General features: G+C 36.9%; 1 protein-coding gene across 1 annotated transcript in view; it reads left to right on the top strand.

Annotated features, from left to right (window-relative positions):
• Positions 1 to 13,731, top strand: part of LOC127430276 (leucine-rich repeat-containing protein 75A-like) — a 44,485-nt gene that overhangs the window by 20,574 nt on the left and 10,180 nt on the right. Inside the window, exon 3 of the mRNA XM_051679978.1 lies at positions 4,817 to 4,929. Within this exon, the coding sequence (XP_051535938.1) occupies positions 4,817 to 4,929 (113 nt within the window). The remainder of the gene's footprint in view (positions 1 to 4,816; positions 4,930 to 13,731) is intronic.

Below are 13,731 nucleotides of genomic sequence, written 5' to 3'. Positions count from 1 at the left end.
ACCCAGCCTGGGGTGTTGAAAATAATTAACAGGCAGACTAAGCCAAATCTATGAGAGAGAAAAAATGCTCTGAAAGGTTGTGCATAATTCACAACGTGCAGTCGTACATTAGCCATTGATCTAATATGACAGCTGTTCGGTAAAGAACGTTAACCAATAACAGTTATGATGTAAAAAAAAAAAAAAAAAAGTAGCCATAGGATAGAAAAAAATAGGCCTGTGATGTAGCCTACAATAAACCTAATGTGCCTAAACATGACGTGCACACAGAATAAAATATAGTTTAACACGTTAAGCAGTCAGCACCTCATTTTCTTGGCTACTTACTCAAAAGCATAAATGTTTTGATGAGCAAAATTAACACGTCGACATGGTCTGGTGAAAGACGGGACTTGACTCACCTGAGGCTGCTATCCTGTGCTTGAAAAAGCCTGCACAGTGGAAAAATAACGTACAAGCATGCACAGATGTTAAGAAGACTCAAATGTTAAAACATCCTTTGGGACTTTCAAACGTTTGGAAATCTGATTCCCGCACCACCACCGAAAGGATATCATAGCTACTTTGCTGAGTTTGCTTGTCTAGCGAGAGGCCATTTTCCTGCACGCGTCACGAGTGAGAGAGGGAAGAAGCACGCGCAGCCTGAGTTGAAATTAAACTCTGTATCTGCTCCAGATATTCTCTCTTTTTTAAATAATATTTGTATTATTAATTCTATTTAAAATATGTAACATTAATATGACAATATAATAAGCGCAGCCTCTGTAAAAATATAAAGCCAAATGTAAATGTGTAAAAATGATGATCAGTTAAATGGGGGGAAATATTAACCAACTAGTAATTCCAGAGTCGACTAGCAGCATCAGAACCATTTAGTCTCGCACATCCCCAAATGCAAGTTTTCAAAGTTTTACGCACTTTCAAAAATGGCCAAGAGAACAGTTCAAGAAAATATTTTGTCTTTCTTTAAATAGAAGAGAACAGAAAGTAAGATATTGCTATGACGAGTTTACAACATGTACATGGTTTAAATTCAAACAATTTTCAGGGTTTCACCCATAAAACGCTTTTGTGTGTAGAACAACTTTTTTACACCACTGTTTAAGCATCTTTCATAGAAACAGCCCAAACTTCCTTTACTTGTTTGGTTATTGTAGTAGAAAAAATGTGTCTGTGACAGTGGACGAGCGATCTAGAAAAAAAACTTTTTCATGATCATAACGTGGATTCTTTTCACAAAATTAATTATAAAATACAATAACAGAGGGTAAAAGGTGCATATTATGGCAATGTGTCCTAAGGGTTAATGAAGTGATGCTCATTTTTGACCAGACTTTTCAAAAAATGCAATTCACACAAACCATTTACTTGAAAACACCTCTTCTATGATGAGCAATAGAAGCAATGATGAGAAATGTCCAATTTCTGAGTTTAATGTCATATTGATATTTTTTTCTGGGGCTTAAAGTAAAAAATATCATGTGGTGTCCAGAGACAGTAAAAAAATGTCAAAGTCTCATTAAAAGCTAAAATTCCTGAAAAAAGAAATTATGGTGTGACAAGTGCATTTTTAAAAAATGTGTTCTAAAATATAATTCATATTTAAAAACGCTTTTGTCCACAAAGTCACTGGGTGAAACCAACATGGTAGCCATTTTGTTATTTATGTTGACCATAAAACAGAGCAGACACCTTTAGACCCTCAAGTCTGAGCATGAAGTTTTGAAAACATCTGATATTAATTTTGAAATTTTTATGAAAAGGCACATTTTGTTCAAGTCATAGTAGTGGAACCCTGAGAATACTTATTGATATTCTTGACTCAAAAATCCATAATATTTATAAAAAAATACTTTTTTTTTACCTTGAAAAATGTGTTTGAAAACTTTTTGGAAATTAATGGAAGTTAATTAAGTTGTTTATACTCTCATGTATTCAGGTTGCAATAAAAGTATTATAATAGCTAATACCTTTTAATTGATGGTTACACCACATCACACATTTTTACTTTTTTCAGAAATGTATGAAACCAAACCGGACACCAAGATAACATTTCAGAGAACATGACACAAGTGTTTTAAACTAAATTTTGAAAAGTTGTCTCATTTTAACACCTTGGACATCCTTATTTGTCAATGACCCATAAGTATTAGACCCTTATCTAATAAGTATTAGTATTTTTTATTTAAAAACAATTATTTGACAACACCATCCCACTTGAAATTGTTTTACAAATCGACCACTGGCAATACCACTTTTTTTCTTTACGATCCAGTACCAATGATTTCAAGTCCAATATCGTCGATACTGATACTTCTATTAAATAGATTTTTTTGCGATTTCTTGGGATGAAATGGGTAATTAAAAATATTATTTTTAGTCATAATTCAAGTCATTATTTTTTTATAATAATTTGTTTTTTACATTTGTGAGCCTAAACAAAATTATTAGACTTCTGTTTTGTTTACCTTTACAAAAATTAACCATGGTTTCACTACAGTAACTATAATTTAACCATGGCATTTAGTTAAACATAGTTACCACACAATTAACCATGGTTACTACTACAATAATTGTAGTAAAACCATGGTTACAGCCACAAAGAAAAAAAGTTGTTACTACAATATTAGTTTAGTAAAATCATGGTTAACTTAACATGGTTTAATTTACTCCAGAAGCTGTTTCTCTGATTTTCTATCATTACCTCTACAAGGCACTGATCCCTCTTGTTTGAACGAGCCTTGTGACTAGGGATGGGCGGATCGATCCTGAAGTATGGACACTTCTGATACTGATGTTGTATCAAATATATCGATCCTCACAAAAATATCGATTCTAAAAAAAAAATCTAAATAGGGATATTATTGTTTGGTTACCATGAACATGAACAATAATCAAAAGCCTCAAAGTGAAATAAAAAGGATTAGGCTATATTAGCAAATACTTATGCAGGATGGGAACTATTTCTTCTTCTGCTCATCTTAACATGCATGTTGAAAGACATTTTAAAGTAAATTTTAAAATAAGATATATATTTTTTCATAGTCATTTTATTTTCCCTATAAATAAAAGATTGGAACCATGGCTGTGAAATGTTCAGAAAAATATTCCCTTCGTGAGACACGGCTGTTTTTTCGTGAGACTGTTTTTGAGAAATGTATGTAGCTAATGTTCTTACTATGTAAATCTGCGCTGTAATATCCGATGAAGTGCTTTGCACACGTTAATATTGTTATAATCAGTATAAAACGCATTGTTTATTGCACAGTTCCTTATTGCTCTCTGCTGCTCTGTTACTGGGATGGTGGGGTTAATGCACATTGTGTATATAATATATATAATTTATGAAAATAGGTAAATAAATTTGACAGGGTGACTTGGTTTCATCAATTTGATTATTTATACATTTGTACTGCATTTAACATTTTTGTGAGTTTAATACGAGGTTCAATGAGATATAGTAAATTTTATTTGTATTTTTGCATCTGTGCTGGTAGTATATAAAGCTTTATATAATAAATTTCTCATGATACAGTGATGCGAGGATTCTCATTTATGCTAATGAGACTGGAGCTGGTGAAGAAACCACACCAGCGCTGCATTTGAGCATATAAACTCAAAAGAGACTGCAGCCTGAGTAGCCGAATCAGTTGGGAATAGATTATAAATAATTTCTGTGTACATTATATTTTGACTCGTTGGAAAACAGACCATACAGAAGAGGTAAGTAGCGTTATTCGAGGCAAATGTATACTAAAGTAATAGCCACAAAGCTGTAGCGGAAGTAACTTTACCCTGTGGTGACGTAGTTTCCGATTCATGTGAAAAAGGCTAATCACTCCGCACATCCGTGTACCACATGAGAAGCATATTTAGCGCTTATAAAGCGAGATGGATATCATAAGGTTGCTGCATTGCATGACAGAAATGAGTACGGACGTAGCAGGCATTAGAGCGTTAAAAATAAAGGTGCATCTTAAAAATATATGCATCAATCTTTACACATTTTGTCGATGACATCGCATCGATGGTTAAATGATCAATGCATCGATCCAAATCAATGGATTGTTACACCCCTAGTTTTCAGTATAATTCTTTAAAATAGTAAGGAATTTTGTTTTTTATCCCCTTTTCTCCCCAATTTGGAATGCCCAATTCCCACTACTTAGTAGGTCCTCGTGGTGGCACGGTTACTCACCTCAATCCGGGTGGCGGAGGACAAGTCTCAGTTGCCTCCACTTCTGCGACAGTCAATCTGTGCATCTTATCAAGTGGCTCGATGTGCATGACACCACGGAGACTCCCAGCATGTGGAGACTCATGCTACCCTCCGCAATCGACGCACAACTTACCACGCGCCCCATTGAGAGCAAGAACCACTAATCGCAACCACGAGGAGGTTATCCCATGTGACTCTACCCTCCCTAGCAACCGGGCCAATTTGGTTGCTTAGGAGATCTGGCTGGAGTCACTCAGCTCACCCTGGATTCGAACTCGCAACTCCAGGGGTGGTAGTCAGCGTCAATACTCGCTGAGCTACCCAGGCCCTCAGTAAGGACATTTTCAAACATTTTGCCCTCATTAAAACCTGTACATGCACTCACTCACACACTTACAGAGCCTCGGCTGGTGTAAAGATAGAGCCAGAGAGAGTCTGTGGCATGTTGTTCAGTCCATATAGCTCCTCTGTCATCACAGATGTCAAAGAAATTAGTATTTTACCTCGAGGACCCAGAGTCCCTGATCTTCTTCCAGTCCCCATTAACCTGCTTTGTTTTACGGCTTGAGTGATGCCCTCTCTCTGTCTGTGTTTTAGGAGGGGGACGCTCTGGGTGCCATGGAGAAGGTGTGCCGTCAGCTGACCTACCACCTGAGCCCACACTCACAGTGGAGACGGCAGGGGCTACTGAAGAGGAAGCCGCAGGCCTGGTGAGAAAGCTGAACAGACAGGCAGAGAGGGGGCTTTGATTTAGGCAGGGAGGGCATCTGCTGTCTTTCCTCATAAATTAAAATGACTTAGTTTACCATGCATGCATGTCACCTTCTCTTTCTTCTCCTCTTGTCTCTTCTCCTTATGTCTATTCTCATCTAGTCTCTTCTCGTCTTCATGTCTTTTCTCGTCTCATTTATTCTTTTCACAGCTATTCTCATCTTGTCTCTTCTCTTCATGTCTCGTCTTGTCTTGTCACTTCTTGTCTCGTTTCTTCTCATCTTGTCTCGACTGTTTATGCCTAGTCTCTTGTCTCTTCTTGTCTTGTTTCTTCTTTATGTCCCTTCTCTTCTTGTCCCTTGTCTTTTCTCTTCATGTCTCTTTTCTTGTCTCTTTTCTTGTCATCTCTGTTTGTCTTGTCTGTTCTCTTCACGTCTTATCTCATCTCGTCTGTTCTCATCTCATCTCGACTCATCTCTTTTTTGTTTCTTCACATCTCTTCTTTTCTCATCTCATCTCATCTGTTCATGTCTCGTCTCTTCACTTCATGTCTCCTCTCTTCTCCTCTCTTATATTATCTTCACGCCTCTTCTCATCTCATCTCTTCATTTCTTGTTTCTTCTCTTCACGTCAAGATATTTTGTATTGAGTTCATATTGAAATCTCAGACTTTTGATTTCAGACTCTGGTATCTTAGAAAATCTGAGCACAGTGTGAGACACTCTAGAGGAGACGCATACAAGATTACTGTGGTCCTTTTCTTAAGAGAAACAATTGAGAAGCAGGAGAAATCTCCATTTGTTCTCCATCTAATCTCATTGCTGTCTACAAGAATCATTTGAAATATTAAAGAGATCTAATTTTTCCTTCAGTATACATCAATAATTTCGCATAACTACAGTACCTCCATTTCACATCAAAACCTGTCTTTTAAGCTACATAAATTGAATTGATGATGTCATGGCCTCCAGCCCACATACTTTAGTCTAGTTGCTCGCAAGTGCCTCAATTTGTTCATTAATTAAAGTGATTTGTTGGTATAAAAATAAAAGGCTCCCTGGCTTTGCAGAGCAGCCAGTCAAAATGAATCATCACTCTGCCAGTTGTTTACGTACTGATTCAGCACTGTGGGATTAATTACGGTTTTAAAAATCGCTAATGGTGTGACTCATTTGAGGTTTGGGTCCTACACTCCTGATATCCCCAAATTGATTTACTGGATAATATCTAATGTTGCATTACAACTAGAGCAGCTGTGTATACCAATATCATCACCTGTGAATGAGCACCTCAGAAGGGCTTTCAGCAGTCTGCAATTCTTTCATTGATGAGAAGAGCCGTGTTTACTCTGCAGAGTCAGTGAATAAGAGAACTGCTGGCTCTCACAGCGTGCCGTGTGGTCTTTCACTAACACATGGTTCTGTGGCGTAGACTCATACTTATGTGGTTCCTTTCCAGCTGCCATTAATATAGTCATAACACAGATTGCGTGTGTGTAATGTGTAAATGAGAAGATACTGGGCTCTATTTTTTTCCTTTGTTAATGCTAAAAGAGAAACTGAAAACTTCATTCAGAGCTTAACTCACTAATGCTGTGCCTGAACCATGTCTGTAATGACGTATGGAAGAATGAAACAAATACGCTATGTGCAGAATGGAATACTAGCTCACTATTTACTAAAAACTGCAGTATATACTGTATACTATGTACTATATATTTTTTTAATAGTAAGCGAAACAGAATGCTTTATTCCTTGATAAACCTTTCAAACAGTACATTGTTATCACGATGTCACTACTTTTATCACATGACCTCATCACATTCCATGTTTAATTTGGCCAGTGCCATTCAGTTATCATCTGGGAAATAAAAACATTTTTGATCCAATTTTGTGTAAAAATGTATTTTGGCAGCCTGATCAAATAATGAGTAATGAAAGAGATGCCAAAAAACGGGCTGAAATGTTCCGGTATATCCATCACACCAAAAATAAAATGCCAAATTGAGTGCATGCATTGCATTTTGGCATATTGTATTCCACGCTGTAAGCTGCTCATTTTGGCAAATAGTAGGTCATCCGAGTATTGTGTGCATTACAAAAATTCCTATACTGTGCACAGTATACATACTGTATACAGTATACTGCATCAGTAGTAAGAAAGACTATTATGGTAGTATTCTGAACATAGCCACGGACTGTCAGAATTTAACTTATTGGCAAAATCATAACATTGGCTGCTATTGTTCCCATTCAATTTGTGTTTAAGCTGGAATGTGAAGGCATGTTCTGTGTGGGACCAATTCAATACTTGCTCCTTCTTATCCCTTTGGTTGTGTTTAATCCTAGCTGGGTGTTTTTTGTTGACTGAATCACACCACACATGACTCTACATTTGTTATTCTGATCGGTGTAGTGTTTGCATTATTTAGTGCTGTGTGGGTTATTATCGCAGATGTGAATGCAGCTGTTGAGGTAAAAAGGGATGGTTCCTCTGACAACACTCTCACCTCTCTGCTGGGCTTGTTGCCGATTCTTGCATGTCTCTGTGGGTTTCCTTTTTCTCTACATTAACCTTCTCAAATTCCTTTGTTTTTTCTGCCTGAACTCAGTGTGTACTGACGTGAATTCAGCCGACCAGTATATTGGGAAGTAGATGTGAAATTGGAGTAAAAACTTTTTTTTTTTTGCGATCACCACCTGATGATGCACATAGGAAAGAAAATTCACAAACGAGATCCCCTATAGAAAAAATGTCGATCATTATCCATGATGCCTTCAACATTAAAAGTAAGACTGATATGGAAATATAAATTCAAACAGTCCATAATTTAATTTGGATTTTGGATAATCGTCATCGTTGTCATACCGTTATGAGGGCATTTCTTTAAAAACACTGTTTTATGATTCCATTTAAATTTTTTACACCCATTTTAAGTAAAGTTGTTACCTATACATTTAAATGTATTACACCCTGTCTATACCATATAGGGTCAAAAAGCAATAGAACCCATTATAATCAATGACGCTGTCTACACTGGACGCATCTGTTGTGTGTCCCATTCCATTTTGCTACTACTGCCAACAAAACAAACAAATGGTTTAGAACGTTTGTGTCGGCATGTCCAGTGTAGACAGCCTCAAGCCGTTGCAGACGCGCCATGTGTAGACATGGTGTTAGGCTTTAAAAAATTATTTGAAAAACAAAATACCAGATGTTACGAGGGAATTCATAATTGTGGCATAATATGCCCCTGCATTTTGAATTTCTGGGGGCATTTCTGTCACTTTCAGTGACATTTTTACACCAAGCCCCTATGAATTTTTGAACCGGTAACACTGTGTTTCAGACTCTGCTCAGATTTGCCAAGATTCCAAACTCTGCAATTAAAAGTCAAAGACTTCAATATGAATTCTAACATTTCAAATTAAATTCGTCCATGATCAAATTGCACGAGCTATGCTATTCACAATAATTGTATAACTATTTTACTTAAATGATGTCAACAATAACTAACTATTTTACCTTAAATTATGTCAACATTTGTCGTATTTGTTTCAATTTCAAGGAATTTTAAGTGAAACATCTAAAACAACATTAATACATACATGGAATTTAACAGAGAACTCAATCAAGTCTCCTGAGCTACAAAAAAGGAGCCTCTGAGCAATAACATTTTTCTCTGGGTGGAATATTTTTAATTTCAATTTAATTTTTAATTGAATCCACCCTCTATAGTCTTGTGTCTGCTAAATACTAACATGACCTTAGCCCTCTTCCAGTATTCAGACAGTCTATCAGACAGGTTTCAAATTTTCTCTTTGAACATTCACACATAACAGATGCTCGAGTATACATGTGGTACGCTTGTGTTTATGTGAGCATTGCATTACTCATAGTTTGTGAAAAGTTATATGAGCAGCCTCATAAATATTTATTATGTCTAATTTACAATTCAACTTAGAATTAGAAATTATAACTTTGCAACAGATGTGTTGATCTGTTACATAGTTTACCCGAGAACACAATAACTTAAGTATAAATACATACTGAATTGGTATACATTGTGGTTTATTTATTAGCACAGCAGTATACATTAGGGGTACTGCAGTGACATGAGTGCAACAAGTGTGTCTAATGCAGGTGGGATAACAAACTGATGCAAATGCTGACTCTAATAATATTTTCAACACGTTTGCACTGGTTTAGAATGTCTTCACGATGGCATCTGAGTGATAACGGGAAACAATTTACAGCTGAGTTCTATGCTGTGGCAAATGCATTTATGAATGTAAGACCAAATGGATTGATATGGGAGCCATATTACTACAAAAATATATTAGTGGACTGTTATGCAAATTGTGAAAAAATATTTTTATAAGATTGAAGTAGAAGGCAGAGGTGTATACTGAAATAGTGTCATGCATATTTGGATCGCTTCTTGTGTGGATGGTGGAGAAACAAGACCTGTTGAAATAAACGTGATGTGTCATAAACCTATATACAGTGCATGACCTTTAATGTTTTGTTAGGTTTATGGCTGGACTGAAATATTAAATGCATGGCATTCATCTGGTCCGCATGTGTTACAGTGTCTGCAGGCCAGTGGAGACTGTAGTCCATAGTCTATACATCCCTCAGCTGTCAGGAGCTTATGAAGAATGTCTTTCTCATCTGCACAAAGGCAGACTGGAGCTTACTGGGCTGTTTTGTCCAGCTTTAGCATTTGATCTGCCTTTACAGCCTCCACATTAATGGATGTACAGACTTACTGTTTTTTTTTATAGTATTTATAATAAAAGAAAATTGCTCAGAGGTTGCTCTTTCATAGCTCAGGATCCTTTAAAGCAGTGGTTCCCAACTCTGTTCCTGGAGGCCCACCAAACACTGCACATTTTGTATATCTTCCTTATCTGACACACCCAATTCAGGTCGTGGAGTCTTTACTAACGAGCTAATGAGTTGAATCAGGTGTGTTTGATTAGGGAGATATCCGAAATGTGTAGTGTTGGGGGGCCTCCAGGAACAGGGTTGGGAACCACTGCTTTAAAGGATAGTTCACCCAAAAATGAAAATTCTATTATCATATACTCTCCCTTATGTTATTACAAAATGACTTTTTTCTTCTGTGGAATACAAAAGATGTTAGGCAGAATGACAGCCTCAGTCACCATTCACATTCTTTGTATGGTAAATACTGTAGATGCCATGAAAGTGAATGGTTACTGAAAATTAATATGCATAGGATAAATGACCAAAGTTCAGCCATGCAGCTCTATGTGGTGCAAGCTGATAGGGTTTTGTTATCTGTTAGCCAATCGGTTCACTCACATGTGACATTTTAAGCTAATCAGCTCGCATGGTGTAAGCTAGTGTTGTCACGATACCAAAACTTATAGTCGGTACTTATACCAGTGAAATTTCAGGGTTCACTCTACTATTATCGATACCAAAGCACACATATGCTAATATGCTAATATGGTCATGTGCTATTGAACACACTCCTCTAGCTTATTTAAAAAGTAAGATTTCAATGTAAATGTAAATAAATTACAGCAAATGCACATGTCCTACAAGTGTTTTTTTAATGACGTAAACATTGCTTAAGTGTTCAAATGTTTTATTTTTCCCCAAATCCTGTTTTCCATTTTATTAATTTTTTTTAGAATTCCAAATTCTAAAGTTGTATTTAATTTCATCATAAAAATAGTGTCTAATGTCTAATAGTGTCTCAAACTTAATAACTTAATATTATTATTAATCATTATTATTATTTATTATTATTACTACAGTGAATATTATATTGTACTATACAGTTGTAATATATTTCTGTCGCAGTTTCTTAAATTCCAAGTGCCTAGCTTTTATTTTGAATCAAGCATTTATTTTGACGTGTGTTTTTGATGGAAGCTGTCTGGATAAGCCCTTGGGATATACAGTTTGCTACATGGTCCAGTGTGATCATTAAAACGCAAATGCTGTGATTTGATTATGTACATTTATAGTTTGCATGTGCTGTGCGCTTCACAGGAGTGCTCTGCTCTGTCATCTCATATGACACACAGCATGCATGATTCTGTGGAGTTTGGAGTCATGAGCATTCTGCTTCACACATTCAAGCATGCAGTTCATGCAGACTAAGATTGCAGTCTTTCACAGAAAACATGTGTCACCGGAGCACTAGGAAGGACCCAAGATGTGGAAGAACAGTTACAATGCTTTATTGACAAAAGCAGAGACACAAATTCAAAGGCTGAAGAGGATAAGTCTGAGAGAAACAGTGGTGAGGGCGGTGGAAGCGATGATGGCTGAAGAGAGGTCTGGGTGAGAGAGAAGCAATGGAACACCCCCAGCGATGGGAACAGGAAGGCGGAGAGGCCAATGGAGGCACGGGCAGAGGGGATTCCGGAGTTGAGGAGCCAACCAACCGACTGAAGCCATACTAACAGAGAGAAGAACAACAGTAAACAGCACATGGACCGAGGCTAGAGAGTAAGGTGAGCGAGCTGACACTTAAACATGAACTACAATCAAGCAAAGAACACGACACACTAGGAGGTATAAAAAGGCAGAGAGGAAATGAAACAGCTGCTGCTGATCAACAAACGAGCAACACTGATCACGGCAGAAAAGCGGCAGCTGGGAAACACGAGGGAAAGAAAACACAGACACACAGAACAAACCAGATGAATAAGCCGGTATCGTGACAACATGCCGTGATTTTAATTTGATTAAGTGTGCATTCATTTTTTCTCCAAATACTGTGTCAAATTTGTGAGTATTTGGAAGCAGTCATGTGTCAGTCAGACAGTGTACGGGAATCGAATTAAGTCGGTGCTCGGTACTACCGGTACTGAAGAAACACTGGTATCGTGACATCTTTTTTTATGTTAGTACCGACTTGATACCGAAGTTCTGGTACTTCTGACATCAATAGTGTAAGCTGATTGGTCCTTTGACATGGAATTGGGAAGCCAATCAACTTGCGTCTCTCTCTTTGTCTAACATTTAAATTGCTCAGTTTTGCAGACAAGCGGTTTCACTGCAGTGCGCTGCAGGAGTTTTTTCTCTGAAACCCACCTCAGCTTCACATGTCTACAGCTGTTACATGGGGATTGTTTGTAATGTTTATTTGTGCAGCAGCATATTCATACTTGCTCGATGCAGAATGTCTTGCATTTTGTCTAATTGTGCAGCAGCAGAAACATGTCTTCATGCTTAATTCAGTATGTCTGTGTATTTTCTAGCACTAGCAAGACTCCGTACTTGATCTGCAGCAGCAGTGTAGCAGATCTAGTCCACCAAGACTAATACCATATCAATATATCAGACCCACATTAACATGCTAACATATTTCTGAGAGTTGTCATGACTGAACTCAGAAAATGTGATCTTGAATTTATAGAACAATCTTTGAGTTCATATTAAAATCTATGTCTTTTTTATTGCTGATTTGGGAAATAGTTTGAGAAATTTTTTTTAGATCTCTTTTGAAACATTAGAGGAGACACATGTGAAATTCTTAGAAGCAAGAGACTGAGAAGCAAAAGTCTCCATTTAATCTTATTGCTGTCTTGGTGAAACATTTGAAAGTTTAAAGAGATCTACTCATCCTATAGGTAGAGTTGTTTAACTGTGGGGAACCAATGAAAATAAGACATCAATGTGTTTAGGAGAGAGATGTGTTAGAGGAAAAACAGATTTAAGAATATAAAACAGGAGAGATTAAAATAGAAGAAAAGGGTGTGTGGAATGTGGGCTGTTATGAAATCGTAGTGTCATCACTCAGGCATGTCTACTAAATTCTTTCAGCCTCTCTACTGTTCCCTCTCCCAAATTTCCCCCCACACCTCCACCTCCTATTTCTCATCCCTCTACAGTATTTTCTCCTCATATGATCTCTTGAGTCATTGTTAAGCTGCCTTTCCCCAACAGATTACCTCACAGTTCTGGCTTTTGCTAGATGTTCAGTACTTTAAGCTCTCTATATTGTGCCTCTATCTCTTGTTATGACTTTCTGTGTTTTTCTCCTCTTCTGCTAAGCCACTTCACTGCCTGAAGGAAACAGGTTCAGAATCTGCCCTGTTCCTTACAGCTTTCTGTATCTCTGGGTTTTAACATTTCATTCCTTGTATCTTCGTCTATGAAGGACATTTACATGTCATGTACACCTAACTCTTCAGAATAATATTATGTTAATATTAAGGCAAAAATAATGTTTATACTAATACTGTGCTGTCCTGTGCTCCCTAGGCTGGACAAAAGTAGAATCATATCTTGTCATATAGTCGTAATTTAATTGTTTAAACATGTTTAATATTGTTCTACTTGTTAGGAATTAATGCTTAAGTCTTAAAATTAATAGTACATGTTCAGGCATCCTTGAGTTCACTGCAAAGGAAATTTTACTTCCGTGTTAAGGATAGTAATTCTTCATTTTGTTCTGAGAGTTACATAGTGCTGACCTTTCACCAGTGTGTTAGAGAATCGGGCTGCACAGTGTTAGACGCTGCACTTTATTGGTCATAATTACCTCACTTATTATCTAAAATACTTATTACCTGAGGGTCTTTCATTTTCATCTAAGTTCATTGGAGAAAACCTACATTTAATTATAAATAAACTGGATGCCCAAAATTCTACCTATAGCCTGCCATATTTCAAATTTACAGTCATTTTCTTTTTACCTTAAATTGTGGGTTTTGGACAATGTAACAGTAATTTAATGTTTTTTCTCTTCATTGACATGCAATTAACTCATCTGTACGATAGCCCACAGGTTAGATTATCACCTCAGGTAC

Source organism: Myxocyprinus asiaticus, chromosome 39, assembly GCF_019703515.2.
Source record: "Myxocyprinus asiaticus isolate MX2 ecotype Aquarium Trade chromosome 39, UBuf_Myxa_2, whole genome shotgun sequence".
NCBI lineage: Eukaryota > Metazoa > Chordata > Actinopteri > Cypriniformes > Catostomidae > Myxocyprinus > Myxocyprinus asiaticus.
The sequence above is the reverse complement of the archived record's forward strand: the minus strand, read 5'-3'. Positions and strand labels throughout refer to the sequence as shown.